The sequence below is a fragment of the Haemaphysalis longicornis genome, unplaced genomic scaffold (assembly GCF_048455015.1).
Source record: "Haemaphysalis longicornis isolate Haplotype H1 unplaced genomic scaffold, Haemaphysalis longicornis Haplotype H1 scaffold_8, whole genome shotgun sequence".
Taxonomy (NCBI): domain Eukaryota; kingdom Metazoa; phylum Arthropoda; class Arachnida; order Ixodida; family Ixodidae; genus Haemaphysalis; species Haemaphysalis longicornis.
The window spans coordinates 126,711,768-126,730,226 of record NW_027526445.1 but is presented as its reverse complement, the minus strand read 5'-3'; the positions used below and the strand labels follow the sequence as shown (position 1 = coordinate 126,730,226).

Sequence of the window (18,459 nt, the reverse complement as noted above, 5' to 3'; positions counted from 1 at the left end):
ATGCATTCGCGTGCTCCTTACGGCATTGCCATCGTCCTCATTATCATCATCACAAAGAAGAATCATAACAAATTTTTCTCCGTAAACGTTAGTCCCTTACCGGGAGGGTATCCTAATTAGACCCCACGCTGGGTTCAGCAGCAATTATGGAATCTTGGAGGTCTGAACTATGCAATATATGTACAGCAAACCTTCGTTATCATGAACTCTCCGGGGACAAAAAATTGCCTTCGCGGTAAAAGATAGTTCATTAAAATAGGAGGTTATTTGGTTCTAGTTCACTGCAGTGGCACAGGGAAGCGCGTAGGATAAAACAAGATTTCGAACAAAGCGATTTCGCTATAGTGAGGATATGCGGGGCGTGTAACTGTGCCTGAACGCACCTATTCAGATTTCGAAAGTGAGGTGCGCCGTAACTGGCTCGACGTTGCTCACCCGATGGTACTCTTTCCTCACCCGTGTACATGATTAACAGGTGGCCGTGCCCGTGCTGGTGAAGGACGGCAAACCGTGCGGCAGCTCTTCGGGCGAAGAGGACGCCGTCGGGGACCTGCTCTCTTCCGCGGGCTCTGCGTCCTCGGTGGGCGTGAGCCACCACCAGTCGTCTTCGCAGAGGAGCGGCGGCTCCAGTGGTCTCGGTGCGGGCACGGGAAGCCTGCATCACCACCAGCACCACCATCACAGGTCTTGCCTGGTTGAAGGGTCACCCGGAGCGAGAGTTATGTGCGGAGCGCCACCTAGCAGCTCCAGCCCCTTAGGCCTGAACGGTACGACTTCCCTCGACGCTTTCCCTCTGCATTACTTAGTCCAATACCTTTATTAGGTATGTGCACTAATAAGAAACTGGTATGAGACATAAACTTGGCGCCTTATTAAGCTCGTTGAAGGAATACGTAGGACGACCCAACGATCAACAGAAAGAATGGTGATAGGAATAGCGCTTAGGGTTTGGAAGTGATCCCTTTACCGGAGAACAAATTCGAGTAGCTGACATCATAGCTAAAATGGTGTGACAAATAAGTGAATAAATCGATGAACTGCTGCGGATTTGTGTCGAAAAGTCACGCACTCAACGGCATCCTCCCTGTTGCGCATTGCAGGCATGTCTTCGTACGGCCAGGCGGTGGACCTGAACCCGGGCAGCATGATGGGTGGCGCCGGGGCTCCGGGCAGCGGCGGCGGCGTGCCGGTGTCCACGATGCCGTCCATGTGCCCCTCGTACCTGCAGCTGCAGGGCCGGACCTGGTGACTGGATCTGTGGGACGCCTCGTGACCCCAGCGGGCCCACGAGGCGTCCCCGGCGGCCGTCAAGAGAGAGGTCGCCACCGACGACGACGAGGACTGCAACTTCAGCGAGGAAGAGGACGAGGAGGACGAAGAGGAGGAGGACGACCAGGGCTTCGCCTCCGCCACGGCGCCCAGGCAGCCCGCACCGCTCCGGCAGGGGGCTCCGGCTACTACCGGCCTCCGACAGGACCAAGACCTGTGCGACATCGTGCTCTAAACGTCCGGCGTTCGAATGACCTCGCGGTGCGGTGACGTGCAAGAGACCGACTAGGATGTTTTAGTAAGGCCGGTGGCATCGCCGGGGCAGTAAGGCGTCTGATGATCTCTGGAAGGAAAAATCGCGCAGGACTGTAGTCACCCGTGGATCTGTCGCTCAAGGTCGCCGTGTGAATTTGGGGTTAGTCGACGAGTATGGCAGCAGAGCAAGTTGCCGTCACAAAAACTCGGACATGTCTTGCATTGCTCGTTGGTCAGGATGCCGACGCAAGGGGCTAAATCGACGCGGGAAGATCTCAGCGCTTTGTTAAGGATGACACCATCCATGTACGTGGGCTATATAGGAAAGAAGTATTAGATGAGTGCCCTAGAGCAATCTAGAAGCACGAAGAGGTGCAGCAGCTGCAAGAGGACCAAGAACATTTCAAGCGAAGGACACAGTCGGAGGCGGTTTGGAAAACAACAGTGCATAAAGTCTGTTCTCTTTTATTGTTGCCGGTGCGTCAAAAAGAACAACTGGGCGCCACCTCTTGGCTCTAAGAAACAACTCGGTGGACTACCTTGCTTTTTTTTCTTTCTTTCTTTCTTGCTCATTAGCTGTGAGTGCACGGCTGTCTTCTCACCATGGAATAGTTCAATGAAGCTTGAAGGAAGGAGTGCTCAATACTTGTGGCGGAGCAACGCCGTGGACTCCATCTTCTCGTCGCTCTATCTGGACTGGCCGTTTCGAGTGGTTTGAAAAGATTAGGTGCATCGACTTTGGTGCGTCGACATGAACTCTGGCGCCGCTCCTCGACGGACGGGCAACAGTGTGCGATCAATCATTTCACACGTACTATATCCGGAAGACGAGAGACTTACAAGACAGTTTGTGTCACTGTGTGCGTTGAACTTGTGCAGCGAACATAGGGCCGCGGAAGTGCTGTACCATACGCTCACGGCTCTCGCTATTTCAACAGTTCTGGCGTTGGACCGTCTCGAAGCTGTAGTTCGCGAGAAAACCTCTACGGCGTGGGGATTCACGAGCGAGTAAGAAAATTCGCCTGAGAAGAAAAAAAACGTTTTATGAAAGCATTACGTATAATTCCACTCAGGCATGCATTTAGAGTAAATACGAGGAGATGGCTAATAGCCAAGTATGCAGTAAGCACAGAGGCGCGAATAGTCGGTGCGTACTTGAGGAATATGGCAAAAAACAAACTCTGGTCAGCGCACGGGAATTTTCACACATAATCAACGCATACTTGAAACCTTTAGTTCGAAAAGAGAAGTCCACAAACAAAAGTAAACAATGGGCATAGACTAGTGAACTGTACGAAGACTGTAACAAATGAGGCTTTCATGCAAAGAAAAAAAAAATGCGCACACTTCTAACTTAAGGAAAGAACTTTCCCTAAATAGCTCGCGGTTTTTTTACTTACGAATCAACGACAAAAAAAAGTTAAATGATGCTCCCACTTATTTCCGCAGATTACTACGGGACCTATATAGCATGCGTCGGTTCAGTAGTCTTTGCAAAGCGTGCGCGGATAAGCTCTGCAGACACGATAAACCGTTTGACCTCGAATGTGCATGCTCAGAACATTCCCCTTCGCAACCAGCACATGATACTGTCGGCTGAAACGCGCCGCGAACGCCGTACTGAAACTGTATAAGGTCGTTGAATTTACTGTACAGACAAACCTGCGCTGGCTCGATGGCGCTGTTCGATAGCGATTGTGCGTCTCCCTCAGTGCTGCGTTACTCGTTCTCACGACAACGATTCACTGATGTATGTGTCCGCATATCTTTCACTTTCTGTCGCGTAAATGGGTAACACTTGTACATAGATATCTGCCTGTAGTGATTGAGCCATAATACATGCGATATGCGCCGTGTACGCCGGACCTTGCTTCTTTCTTCCTCGACGCTGCATGAAGGCGTCACGTGGAACTCATTGAACGACCGTACAGACACTGAATATATATGGACGCCCCTTTGACCACGTCGGCCGTAACGGTTACAAGCACTGCTCAGTCGTTACACGGACAGACTAAAACGATAAGACCTTGAGCCCTCAAGCCGGTCAACGGGAGCGGAACATGGGTAAATTGCGTAACTATAGGTTTTCCAGCTCAATTTACTCCAATCGCCATACAATTTAATCAGGCGCCAGCCAATTTAGACCAAGCGCCATCTAATTTATTCCGGATACCATGTAATTTAATCCAGGTGCCAGTGAATTTAATCTGAGTGCCAACCAATTTAATCCCTTCGCCAGGTATCAGAAGAATATTCAGGAGTGTTTTGTGCGAAATTAGGCGCAGCTATTTATAGACTTCGTCGACGGGGTGTGGTGAAAACGTAGTGTTTCTTGAGCCTTTATGTGCAAATTATCTTATGAGAAAAGCTTAATGTACATTTACTAACACGCGCAGACCGTTGGTGCCGGGTGCTGTGAGCTGATATGCGAGAGCGCCGTCGATAACACTGGTCAAAAGTATCGTCTGCTCCTCACGTAACAATGGCTTCAGCAGCTTCTTTGACAAAAACCCATTACTTAAATGCCCTTTGCAGTCTTATTTTCAATGAATTAATGCTTTTTTGCCGTGTGAAGCATTATTTCCAAATTGTAATATCGTCTGCGAGATCGTCAGAAATGTCGCCCAACTCGCGACAACAGTGTCGTCTGCTCGCGTTATAATACGACAGTGGCTATAATACTCTAGTGAATCTGCTGGGGTAACAATACGCGAGCAGACGATTTTTCTGACGATCTCGCAGACGATCAGCACACGGCACCAACGGATCAAACAAGACCGCTCTCCTGGCCTGCGCGTGTTAGTAAATGTTCATTAAGCTGAGCGCATAAGGTATTTTGCGCAGAATGGATAAAGAAACATCGTCTTCACCACACCACGCGTAGCAAAGTCCGCAAAGCTGCCCCTAATTTCGCACAATACACCCCTGAACAACCTTCTGACAGCTGGCACCCGGAATAAATTGGTTGGAACTTGGATTAAATTCTCTGGCACCTGGATTAAGTTAGATGGTGTTTGGAATAAATTAGATGGCACTTGGATTAAATTGGCTGGCGCCTGGATTAAATTTTATGGCGATTGTGTTAAATTCAGTGGACAAACCTGTAGTCACATTTCGTACTGCAGCCTCAAAATCCTAATCTTTTTCGGAGGTTGTAAGTCCTCAGTTGCCAGCATGATGTCTTCATAGAAGTGTCCAGTGGTTTTACGCTTGTGGCCACAGAAGGTGAAGTGTTTGACTTGGCTCTGCTATATTCTCCGAATACACGAACATGTGAGACAAGCGGCACATAGCTTTACATATTTGAATGGAACCTCGAATGACCCCGCCGCCGACACGATTGCTACAAATACCCAAGTGATCCAAGAAAGGTTATAGAAGCGAACCACAGCGTGCGAACCGTGTATGAGAAGAGAGTTATGATTACCAAAATTAATAATGATTGATTACTGATTGATGGTAGTAATGCTTAATAAGAAGGTATTAAATGGGTTACGACTAACTAAGGTAGATTAAAACGGGTTAAAGGAAATAGATGGGTTATTGATTGCATAGTTAATAATAGTAATGATCAGTAACGAGAATTTACAGGTTATAATGAGATTAAGATGGATGATGATGAATTGGGATGAGTAAAGATAGATGAAATTGTCTAAGGATGGTAAAATAGCGTGCTGTTGTGCCGACGGGTCGACGGATATACGGAATGTACTCCGTCACAGTAGTGCCCCAGGGGTTCGCCTTCAAAGCGCGTAAGCAGGCTTAAGTGTGCCGATAATTTCTTTTTTTTTTTCCTTTGGGTTTGTGAGCTCCCGAACGATTCCGGCCACGCGCTCCGAAATCAAGAGGCTTACCCTAAAATACTTTAGTTTCCGGACTTTGTTGGCAGGAGAAGGTGTGCACTGCACACTGCTCAACACCTTAGAAGAGAGAGAAAGAGTAAGAGAATTTTTTTATTAAGTCACTGAAACAAAGCATCCTTGCTGTTCGCAGCTGTTCTGGCCTGGAGTTAAGCTGGCGTCTGTACGGGTATACCGTGTGCAATGGCGAAACACTCTCCTGGGGCTATACGCAGCGGTCACCCTGGAGTTTTAATCATAGGCGAACTCGGCAGGGACGTCTATGGCATGGGGGCATTGCTATTTCTCGTGTGAAGTGGCCACTTAGTCTGCGTACGCCACCGAACGGATTTTTTAAGGTCTTCAAGTGTTTGAGAAAGTAAGCTGGCGCAATTGTCCCCCCTACAGGCGATAAGTATGGTAGACGTATACACATCTGACACCGGGGCGACAGAGTGCTCACAGATGCGATTGAGTCTTCCAGAACGACTACATCGCCGGCTGGTAACGTTATTTCGCAGACTGCGACTTAACGCGGCGTTTACTAATGCCTACTTACATCGCATAGGCCAGAGTACAAGCCTATATTGCGACAACTGTGGCTCCCCCGAAACTGTCGAGCATGTCCTCCTAGAGTGCTCCGCCTACACTGGCGCAAGGAGCCGGTTACAGAAGAAGAGGACATGTCTTCACTCTGGATTAATTACACTGAGCCTGCTATTTGGACTATGGCATTATCCATCTTCTCAGTGAAAAGTCCTGGATGCGTTATTTGGCTATCTTGACTATATTGGCGTCACTGAGACTTTATAGCCCCCTTATGCGGACAGTCTTCGTTACATCTCATGTGCCTATATATGACCCTATCTCTTTTTTTCTCCTTTCCTCGACTACTCCTCTTTTTACTAATCGTCTATCCTTTCCCCATTCCCCCTCTTGCAGAGTAGCACGTCGACGTACGCATGTTAGAGAACGTCTCTGCATTTTCTTCTTTAATAAATGGATTCTCTCTCTCTCTCTCTTCATAAAAGTCGTCTCCAGGGAAATCTATGGTGGTGTGTCGGAGAGAAGGCAGTGATCGGTTTGAGGCGAAGAGCCAGGATCTGTGCGTCGCCTGGTAAGCCAGTGGGACGAGCAGGGCGCTGTTCACCTCCCCCCCTCTTCCCCGACAGTGTCTGGAGTACCTGTTGCCTTCTCTGTTTTGCGATTTCATTCTCGGTTGTGAATCTGATATGTTTCGCTCCAGGTGCATCGAATCGTGTAGGAGCATGAACGCTGTGGAGAACGTACAAGGAGCTCTGCCACAATGATGCCGATTCCATTTTTCTCTCTTGTACTGCGAACGAAACAAGTTCGTTGGAGCTGCTTATATAGAGCGTTCGTGCAAAGGCAACTGAGGAAATGAGCTTGCGCCCCTAAGCTTGTACATGACGGGGAACCCAGACTCTGTGAACAATGTGGTCCCATATCATCGGCTTGTGGGCTCCAAAGTTTTCAGGTTTGTCGGCAGTCCGTTGGCGGTGTCTAAGGTAAAATTTTTCCGCGAACGGGGTAGCTTCAGGAAAGCAGAGACGAAGAAACAGCAGTTGTGTTCAAGTATAGCGTCAGCAATCGGACTTCCCCAAAACTCCGCCCTTCCCTTTATTACCTAAGGCGTGCGAGTATGTCAATGGCCGAATGGTAAAGTGCGAAGTTTGTGTTTAAAGCCATGGAAAAATGAAACGTTGGTCGCGTCTGTCATGCGCGGTGGCAGACGGGAGGAAAGATAATTCGGCACAGTGCAAGCAGTCAATGGGCTTCATCTAGTACGTGGCAGCGTGTAAACGTCTTGGCCGCTTACTTCATTGGAGCAGCAATAATTGATACTGAGTCCAGAAAACCCGAATTTGTTATTGGTGAGGTGCCCGGCCAGCGACGGGGCCACGGTCTCTTGTGTGGACGGCTTGATGGCTTGTACATTACCGTGACGTTCCGGCGGCGGCTCTCTATGAGGGAGCTCCCACACTTTCGGAAAACGGCGAGCCTCACTTGCTGTTAGTGATGCAATGCAAGTTCATAAGCCTTGCACTCCCCCTCCCCCCCGCGCACCCCGAGGAACTTGCAGCGTAAGATCGCTTAATTCCGTAGGAATCCATAAAAATGGCATGTAGCTTTCAAGACGCTGCTAGTAAAGTACGTGTTTTCCCCACTGCGTGATGTAATAAAGATATGATGGCTTAAAGTTGTGTCTCTAGCGTGGGCTGACCAAACAAATAATAAAGGCGAGAACAAAACAGGGTTACCCGCTCGTTATCTTTAACACACGTATGCTTACACACACTTTAACACACTTTAATTTATGCTATGTTCAGACTACCGGCGTAACAGCCATATCATTAGCTATGGACGTAAAAAAACGGCGTTTCACGCAGTTCGGTTGGCTGAGACGTCAAACGACGTCATTAATATACTACGACAGTTGCGACAACAGTTTGAACGCGGCGTTAGGATGATGTTAGTTAATTGTTTATACCTGGCGCAAGCTGCAACGTTATCTAGTCTTGCGTCTCCTAAACCTCATCGCCGCAATGTCAGACTGGCGACATTCCCTTTCGATATTTTCTTGCAAACCCACATTGGCGTCCGGCCCCAGATTAGCCGCTAGCCTCCCCGCACACATCTCCTTCCCCCGTAAATGAAACCAGGAAAGCAACCGGGGCAGCCAATTTGGACGTCACGTAAGATATCCGCAACCGTCGTCAGAAGAGGTCCTCCAAACGGAATAGTGGAGCTAATTTTTCCCCTGCCCGCACGTATAAACACGCCACGGATACGGTCATTTCCCCGTTCGTGCGCGAAAACGCACTCACGGGGAGGAGGAGCAAGTGCCACTTCCATCACCAGGCGCGAGATAAACGGGGACTCCATTGTCCCAATCGCGAACCAAAAGAGCGCAAGCGATCGTCCAGCGACAACGAGAAAACCATCGCCCGCAATTGGTCTCGTCTCCTTAGGGGCGATTACGACGTCCCAGTCGTTTGGCAACGGCACGAGGACTGACAGAGGCCTGCAAGAGGGAAATGAAGGCCGAGGAACAACGTCATGTGTACAGATGACTGGAAGGCCGTATGGCCACGTCAATGACTGGATAAACGTGGCAGGAACGGCTGCCCTTCTGAGTGATGAGTGTAAATTTACGGGTAGGCATTCGATACAGAGCCCCTGTTAACCACCGGTTCGACCAGAATCTCCTCGGGGCCTTGTCACCTCGGAGGTGAGGGAGCGAAAACGCCTTGCCGAAGCAAGAAGCTACAGAGAAGACCGCACCATAATCAACCGCTGGCTGCCCCTCTTTTTCAAGCGGCACGACACAATGTTGACCGAACGGCCCGCCGCGGATCGACGGCGAGACACGCCGGGTCTTGCTGCGGTGGGCGCAGCGACGTCGGCAGGGGCTCTTTCGACGACACGGGCCCTCCGCGTCTCGACCCCCTACGGTGCTCGGCCAAACGGCTGGCCTGGCTAGCTCCTGCCGTCCATTGAAAGCAGCCCGCCCGCGAGACGCCGCGCTGACGGGGGAGCCAGAAAGACTTTATTCAAACAAGGGGCTTTTCCTTGTCAGCGGCTGCATGCGACGACGGCCGCGCTTATTCACAGCAAGCTGAGGATCTGCTTCTTGGGCTGCTTCTCCCTCCGCCTGCGTGTGCGTCTGTGTGCGTTCTGTAAAGGCAGACGCGGCATCGTTGTTCTTCCCCTCCTCTCACGCACTGTGCACACACAGCAACGCGCAAAGCCAGAGCCGAAGACGAAGCCAGAGGCGCAGCCGGCGAGGAACATGCGTCGAACAGGGGCTTTGTTTGTCGCGTCGTCGTCGTCAGGTGGCGGGATTCGGCAGAGACAGCCGGGTTGGTGTGCAGGGCTAGGCAGACGTCAGCTTATCGAAGTAAGTCTGGCATGAAATGGTGACGGGGTACAGCCATAGCAAAATTACTAAGTGTCCCGCCTGTACATACATAGAGGCTTCCGTTGAGTAATGGAAGAAGCAGTACGCGTACCTGAGACGAACTGCAAGGAAACATGAAAAATGATTAGGCTCGTTAGTGTGCCACGTTATGCATCTAATGAGTGTTAAGTGCTATATCGGGCTGAGAACCAGCATCTAATGTTTCTAAGTGGATATTGAACCCTTGGATGTCTTTACTTGACGATAGCTTCGCCGACGTCATGCCACGCACAAACCTGTTCGCAACCAACGGGGAATTTTGATGGGAGGCTTCTGCTTTAAGCGCAGCCCATGGGTATACCGATGACAATTTGCTGGCCGCCCGCCACCAATAGAAATTTTTACGACAGAGACTGGCCACGGGTATCTGAGGAGGCTGTTTTTTTTTCTTTTTTTTTTTGTGCAGAAGGAGCTAGATAATTACTGAGTGATGCTAAGGTCTCGAAACGGCCACAGTACCCCACAGCACCAAAAATACTCGCTGAGCTTGCCGCATTGGAAGGAACATTTATCGACTGACTAGTAACGAAAGCAGCATACGCACCACACATCACTAACAAGTGGATGTGCCTCCTCTACCCTATAACAGTACATTCTGTCAAACTTACTTCCAACAAGTCTCAAGCATTTATTATAAGACTGTTCTCATTATTCCAAATATCGGTCGGAACTTGCAACTCCCCTTCAAACGATCTCAACTGAAACACAGTGCACTTCACACACAAGTCCTTATTGCCCAAACTAGAACTATTCTCTGTAAAGCCCTACGAGGAAAACTGTAGCTTACATATCCTGATTCACATCAGCCTCTGGCTCTCCTCTTCAATAAAAGGTACCACTATACTACTACTACTACTACTACTACTACTACTACTACTACTACTACTACTACTACTACTACTACTACTACTACTACTACTACTACTACTACTACTACTACTACAACTATCACCCCTCCCGCCGCGGTGGCTCAGTGGTGGCGAAGGCGTGTTGTGCTGCTGAGCACACGGTCGCAGATTCGATTCCCCGACGCGGCGGCCGCTTTTCTGATGGAGGCGAAAAGCAAAAACGCCAGTGTGTACGAGATTTCGGCGCACGTTAAAGATCCCCAGGTGGTCACAATTAATCCGGAGCCCTCCACTACAGCGCGCCTCATCGCCTGCGTTGTGTCGGCGCGTTAAACCCTACAATCAATCAATACAACTACCACCACCACTACTATTACTACGACTACTGTTACACTAATACAACTATCATTACGACAACAACTACTACTACCACCACTACTACTACGAATACAACTACGTGCAACTACAACAACTGCTACCACCACTATTACTATGAGTAAAACTACCCCTACAACTGCTATATACTACTACAATTACCATTACGACAACAACTACTACCACCAATACTACTACGACTACAACTACGTACAACTACAACAACTACTATATACTACTACAGCTAACATTACGATTACAACCCCTACTTCAAAGATTACTACAACGGGGACAACTACTACTATACTACTAGAACTGCCATTAGGACTACAACAACAGCTACTACTACTACTCCTACGAGCACAACTACTAACTACTTCAACAACTACTACGACTATAACAACCACTACAACTACATCTACACAAGTCAGCGGTGTATAAGCTCGTGCAACAAAGTAGGCTACGACACCATACTGCACCGCGGTGAGTTCGTTCAACGTCGTCTCGATAAGAGCAAAAAAACGCGGAGAAACCACTGCGGTGATTGTCTACGTCTACGATATTCAAAGCATCCTGTATGAAGACTCACGATGCCAGCTACACAAAGAACGATACGGCGTAGTTTCTGGCTGCTTTAGCGTTGGCTACGCCAGAGGGAAATCAAGTGCCACCGCATGCTCATGCCCAGTGATCAGAATGTGGCGCCGTCAGCGAAGTGGCGAATGCCTAGCGCGGAATTCGTCCCTAACCCGAAAAAGCACGACGCATTATATCTGAAAAGTAAATTCATGACTGATCAAATTAATGCACGCAAACATTATTACAGTACAAATTTGGGCGATTCCTAGCCTCGCGATCGACGACGAAGAATTGAAATTTTTTGTGAATTTCCGAAAACTTCCAGGTGGGATTTCGTGACCATACAACACCCACCCCTTTACAACTGGCGTCATTACTATGCTTGAACGCACTGCTGGGAAGACAATTTAGCAGTATATAGCAGTCTGGTGTTGAAGTATACAGCCCAAGGATATTTAAGTGCCGAGCACTTTAGGGCTGCCCCTTGTCACCGCAGCTCGCTCGCTGGACCCAATTGCAGCAACAGGGCGTCCCGTGGTAACGCTGTCGTTCGCGGCGTACCCCATAGGCTTCGAAAGCCAAGCGGTTTATATACTCATAAGCGTTCGAAGCTCGTGAACCGCTGGCGCTTGTCATAGATCTCCCCGTTGTTTAGCGCAAAGAAAGCTATACATTTGAGGCAAAATATACGCAATTAACCGGCAGCGCCCACGTTCATTTAGTTAAGAACGCTCGTTGGGTTGTTTTTTACGGTAGTAAGCCAAAAAAGCGGCCGCGCAAGAAAAAAATGGCGCTTTCGAAATTACGCAAAACAGCTCCAGCACACGAAATTAAAGCAAGCACAAGAAGAACAGAACTCCCGCTGGCGCAGTTTCAGGCAGGGGGCGCGCGAGCACTGCGAAGGCGGGGTATTTGATTTGCATTGGGTGGTAGCAGTGAGCGGATAACGGCGCTACAGCCCATTATGGCGAATCACTGCTGTGCACTTCCGACAGCTTTCACATTCAGTGGAACGGCTTTAATTTTTAATAAATAGCTCTTTATGAATCCACGTATCACTGTGGAGTGATATGATTGATTGATTGATTGATTGAGGGGGAGGGGTAACGCGCCGAAGCTGCATTTGGGCTATATGGAAGGCTCCGGATTAATTCTTACCACGTGGGATGCCTTAACGTGCGCCGAAGTCTCTACACACGGACGTTTCAGTTTACCACCTCCATCTGGAAAGCAACGTTATTGGTAACGTTGCTAAAAAATAGCCAGCTCGGCCGGGATGGAACCCGCGTCTTTGGGCTCAGCAGCGCCACGCATTAACCACTGAGCCACCGCGAGCTCCTTCAAAGTTGGCTTCGCCATTACACACAGGTACATTGCTGTGAAGACATTTCCTAAGGTGCGGCATAGGCAGCTCGATATCTAAATATGAAGGACCTATCGCATTATATTTATCCCTGAGGGGCGCTAAACTCCCAGCCGCGCCTTAAGAGTCGGCTTCACATATACGCAGAAATTGTTTTTGCGAAATGAACGAATGAAAGAATGACTTTACTTATAAATAGACCTGAGACCCTGCGGAGTAATTGACAGATCAGGAAAGAGGAGACGAAAGTCCCATTAAGTTGTCATGAAAGCAAATGATACTGATATATGTCATGTTTTGGTAATTTAATAGGGATGCCAATACGGCGCCGAAGCAAGAGAGGCAGTCTGATAGATACACGAGTGGAACACAAAATCCTGCTGGGTCGTCCATGCCCTGTGTGCGCAGAGAATGGGCAGTCGATGAAAACGGGTCGGCTGCCTTGGGCCGCCAATAGAAAACGCACTTGAGCAATGAGGGCTGCTTATTTCGCTCGTGGTCAAATTTCTTCCCACGAAATAAATTTGTGTATGTTATTGAAGCCAACATTAAAAACACTCGGTGTATACACTTCGTACTTTGATATAAGACTGCTTACACTGCTCCGGTAAAACGTCTCCAACCAAAATGCATACGAGTGCAAAGCAGAGTGACTGGAAGGCATGCTTATGAATTGGTAGGAAATTGTACTAATTTTAACAGCAGGGCTATTTAAGCATTTAGTTCCTCCGTATAGCGTCACCAGAAAAATACTACCAAGAAAAAATCCCGAGCGCACGTGACTGTGCGCCCCGTGAGGAGCACCCGGCGTCGGCCAGCTCGACCTTCGAGAACACGCTGCCCAGCGTTCGTGGTGTGATCTCTCGTGTGCTCTTCTACTCACAAGTTCACGTGCGTTCGAGCCTGATGTGGGGAGAACAGACGCCGAGTTTGCGAAGCCGGTTGCCGCGGGTTCTAGCGCGAGCTAACGCGGTCCACTTTGAGAGAGCTGTGAAGGGCTGCGGACAAAAACTATCCGGGCCTGCCATTCATGGAGAACATACAGCGGCAAGTTAGGAAATACACCTGAGATGCAACAGCCGGGTCCCCGACGACGGGAGTGGGTCCGCCAGGTCCGCCGTTTTTCCAGCCTACCGCTGGATGGCTGGACATTACTATACTCGGTTACAATTCAAGAACGGCACCACCTCATGTAGTGTATCACTCCGCCAAAGCGCCGGACCCATGACGTCAGTGCGCGCGCGTTTTGAAAGGGGTTTGCTATGAGTGCGTGATATCGTCTGCCTTGTCTCACGCAGTTTGTTTGTCGTCACTGGAGTCGTCTATAAGCATATTAAGTCCAAAAAATCACGGGAACGGCTCACGCCGTGTTCAAAATATTCCCAGTAACGCCCTACTTGCGGAGAAACATCCGGCTACGGTGATAAGGCACAGCAGCAACTTCCGGTGCCGTTCTTAAGGTGTCACCGAGTATAGCGTCCTTCCTGCCCTCCCCTTGCCCCTGCGGCTTCGGGCCATCCTTTCTTGATAAAGTTTTCTTCCTCCCTTCCTTTCCAGCCTACCCCACCCCTGACCACATCACGGGAAAGCAATAAAGCTCTCTCTCTCTCTCTCTCTCTCTCTCTCTCTCTCTCTCTCTCTCTCTCTCTCTCTCTCTCTCTCTCTCTCTCTCTCTCTCTCTCTCTCTCCAGCCTTGCACCACTAGTGCAGGCTGCGCCATTTTTTTGTAACATATATGTGTTTTTTTTTTTAATTTCGAGTGAGGGCGCTGTGTTCAACTTTTAGATAGTTAATTTTGGGAATTTCTAGCTGTCTTTCTTTCTCTTTTTACAAATATATCGTTTGAGGGCGTTGGATTAGTTGCATCATTGCTATTTTGCTACTTAATTTCGCGAGAGGAGGGATGTTCTTATTTGTCTTTGTTTTTGTTAATCGCGTGAAAGCACTGGACGAATTAGACCTTTGTGATTATTTTAGTTTTCTCTGGGCCTTCGTTTTCGGTATTATTTTTTTCACGCAGCTTCACGTGTGGTGTCACAATCTGCCCAACATTACACCCACGACCGTTCCAAGTTACGAACTTTTCGACCAATCCCCAAACCGAATCCGTTTAACCTTCCTGAGCTCTGGACGCGCGCCCTGTGCAGCTCATGCCTGTCCGACCAGCTTCGGCTGGTGGAGCGGGCTGTATCGGCTGTCAATGCACATGAGGTCCTGGACTGAGGACTTCACCTACTGAAGAGTCTATGCAAATTTTGCCAACAATAAAGCTGTTTATCCTCCTCCTCCAATCCTTCTAGTGTGCGTGCACATGCGCGCGTGCGTGCGTGTGAGAGTGTGTAGCGCTGCTTACATATCATAGTTCCTCTTATTACTAGGCCGTGAACATCGCGGGATCTGAGTGAGGCATCTAACGAATTCTTCGCATTAAAGCTGACGCTCAATCCTTTCTCCTACTTGCAAAATCGTCAAGCAACGTGTTATTTCGTCCGCGGGCATGCCGACACTTTTTAGACATTATCCCTAACAAAAGGAGAGTACAGTTGCGGAACTATAACCACAGACTACGTAGCACTTCCTTCATTTGCTGTCATCTTGTTTTTCTCTTCACTCAAATCGGTGGGCGGAGGCAGACACGCGGTGCGTCAGTGCCACATGCTCCCGTGTGTCTACATTCATCGCCGTTTATGGATGGAAGCCTAACGACATCGTAACGTCTGCAACGACGACGTGCCATACGGTTTCCTCAGGGTTTGAGTCTGCAAACAACAAGTAACGACATTGAAGTGATACGAACCTTTCAATCGTTCGAAGAGAAAACAGGTGTAAACGCTGTGCGGAGCTTACCACTGACCTGGGGGCGTTGTCGTACACTGCGGGCAACCGAGGGTACGCGGTCTTCCCCGCCGTATCGATCGCCATCCACGAAAGGCCGGGAGCTCTTTTGCGGAATTCCGCGAAGAGAGGTGGCGACAAATTGAGACCTGCCTCGTCAGTAAGTACTCCCCTTCTCTCCCGACAAGAAGGCTGTTCCTAACGTGATTCGTATACGCACAGTGTCAAATCAAGCGATAGCGCATTATAAAACGATATACAGAAACATAAATGCGATTCGCCTATCTGGTTTGCTTAAGATAATGCTACGCTCCTTTCCCTCACCGCACGGAAAACTTGAGAAATCAAATTCGCCCTTGTTTTTCAGCTAGATATTACGATATCAGTGAACAGAACCCGTATGCGATTCCGAAGCGTGAAATACATTTGTATGTTTGGTCAGCCTGCGTTGTGTGTTTCTTGATTCATCTAAATGAACTTTCGTCGAATCCTTGAAGATATAACGACGCATCCAAAGTGCTCTTCTGCCATGCCTTATTGATTTGTAAGCACCGCCATTTCTCACATGCACGATGCTACAAATAATCACCGGTGCTGGTACTCTGTTGTGGTTCCCTGGCCTTTTTCGCAAGTATGATTATCGTGTTATCAAGAAGGTACAAGGCGTTACTGAATCGTACCTTTTGCTTTGGGGAGTATACGAAAGGGTTGGCGATGGCAGAACCGCGAGTATGCGCTGCTATGTAATTCTGTGGGAGTTTGGGGACTCGCAAAGAATGAAAATAGGCGAGGATAAGTGTTGACGAATGACCTCTGGTTGTGGGTATGCGCCACTGTGGAACTGTGGGTACGTGCACTCCTATGAAAGTAAACAATGGGGGGGGGGTTAAATTTTGACTATTACGGTTTCAGCAGGAATGTGCAGGAGCCCTTGTTTGTGGCTGGCCGCCCGGTGCCGTGTCACAATGGTATACGCCGATGATTGACGAATAGATTAATTATGGGGTTTAACACGCCGACGCAACGCAGGCGATGAGGCGCGCCGTAGTGAAGGGGTCCGGATTAATTTTGACCACCTTGGGATCTTTAACGTGTGCCGAAATCTCGAACACACTTACTTTTTTTTTTTTGCTTTTCGCCTCCATCAGAAAAGCGGCCCCCGCGGCCGGGATTCGAACCCGCGTCCATGGGCATGATTTACGAATAAACTTCATTGATTTGAGTCAAGGCGCTGCTGTTAAGGCACCCGACCGTTGGCGGGGAAGGGGGGGGGGGGATGAAAAGCGCTTCAACTGCTGACCCCAACCTGGGCGGACGATTGAAAGTCGACTTTTCTCCTAAGCAACATGATGAAGAAGATACAAATTCTCATGACATCTCTTTTCTCCGTAAGAAAAAGGGCTCAAAGGGAAAAAGACGCAAAAACGAAGAACAAAGGGGAGGGGGTATGTGAACTGTCCACGTCTGACTTTATCCCATGGCACTGCGTCAGCGTGAACGATTGCATGGCCGGGAAAAAGAGGCAAGGAAACGGGATCACCGAGCAGGGAAGGGGAAAAAAGGCAAACCAGCGTTGGGTGGGGAGCAGCATATTGGGGAAACCTGGCCTCACACATGCACACAAAATAAAGCATAAAATCCGCGTGCATAGCTCAGATAGAGAAGTCCCGCGTCTTCGGGATCCTCGGCATCCGGTTACGGTCTCTCACCACCGCCGCCCCCCAGTTTCACGCGTGAGGTGTTCGACGGCACACGGCCGCCGCCGGGGGTGGGAGACCGATCTCCCTACTCTTCAGCAGAAGCCAGGAGAGTCGTCACGGCGAGCGGGTCTGTGTACGGCGGCGTGCGGCTGACAGGCAGCAGTGGCTCCCGCTCACTTCTGTGGACACCGGAGCCTGCATGCCGGCCGCTGGTGGCAGCGGCCGTTGATTGTCGATTGGGGAGGATGGGGGAAAAAAGGGAGCAAGCAGGGGGAGGATGGGAAGGGGGGGATTCGGTGTATCGGTGGCTGAAATGAGAGAGGTCTTCGGTGTGGGCGCCGCTTAGAGGCAGCGGTGTGTAGCTTTTCAAACGGTTGGCGTGGGAGGATGATCAAGGCCGGAAAGAAAGGTATGCGCTTGATATAGAGGGCAGTGTATTCGGGCAGCACGCTTCATCTGTACGGGGCGCTGATCGTCGAAAAATGGACGAATTGTGCACTGGTGACCTAGTTTCAGTGTTCACGCGCGCTAGATTCCTTACGCTTCGTCCCCTGAAGTTCTGAACATGAGTTGAGCTTACCCAGCCGGTATTTTATGCCAGTGTAAGGGAAAACAACGACGGGGTACAAAGTAAGTCAACACAGCATCATTCAACACGTAGCTAATTGAGTGAGTAGAAAAAATTTGGAGGGGGGGGGGCGTATTCGTGGTTAGCTTGTGTCGTCCTCGCTAAAATATACACGATACTGGGAACATGTATTCCATATTTCTGTCGGCGCGCGTCTTCCGTGCTGTTTAGACCCCAAACCACACTACAACGGGATGCAGACGTGTCATGGCTTATTACTGGGATCATGTTTAAAATAGCCCAAGTACTGTAACCATTCGTCCCAGTTTAAAAGGGCGGTTTAAGCTGTAGTAGTTATACTGTTCCTGGCACCCAGGGCTTTCAGTTAGATGTACCCAATGCTGAAACTTGTTTAGCTGCTTTTCTCGGCATTTCTTCCCCCCGGATTAATATGCAATGCAGCACAAAAAAACGAGAGTGAGAAAAGGACCTTCGACAAAACACCAAGCGAAGTCGCTGGACGGGTTGGTCAATGCCAATCTTTCGGTTTCTTCCTTCACGCCGTTTTCCGTGTTAATTAATGATAACCAACCACAACACACAGTTAGTTGGTTCCGCACAAACAGGTTGTAGAAACGTTTGTTCCACATAAACCGGTTCCGCATAAACAGCGGCGCTAGTCAAGTTTCAATTGCAAATAGCAACAAGTCTCGAATTGAACTTACGTGTCAAGCCAGATCGATTCAGAGCCACGAATACAAAATTAAACAAACAAAAAAGAAGCAAAAACTGTGTTGAATCCTCTGTGGTTGAATCAGTAGAACACGAAAGTGAAATGTGCAGCGA

At 49.2% G+C, this 18,459-nt stretch overlaps 1 protein-coding gene across 1 annotated transcript in view; it reads left to right on the top strand.

The window, feature by feature from the left end:
- Window positions 1-3,360, top strand: part of Scro (scarecrow) — a 39,164-nt gene extending 35,804 nt beyond the window's left edge. The window contains exons 5-6 of the mRNA XM_077679770.1: window positions 476-767; window positions 1,101-3,360. Coding sequence (XP_077535896.1) covers window positions 476-767; window positions 1,101-1,249 — 441 coding nt within the window. The 3' untranslated portion in view covers window positions 1,250-3,360. The remainder of the gene's footprint in view (window positions 1-475; window positions 768-1,100) is intronic.
- Window positions 3,361-18,459: the final 15,099 nt, after the last annotated feature.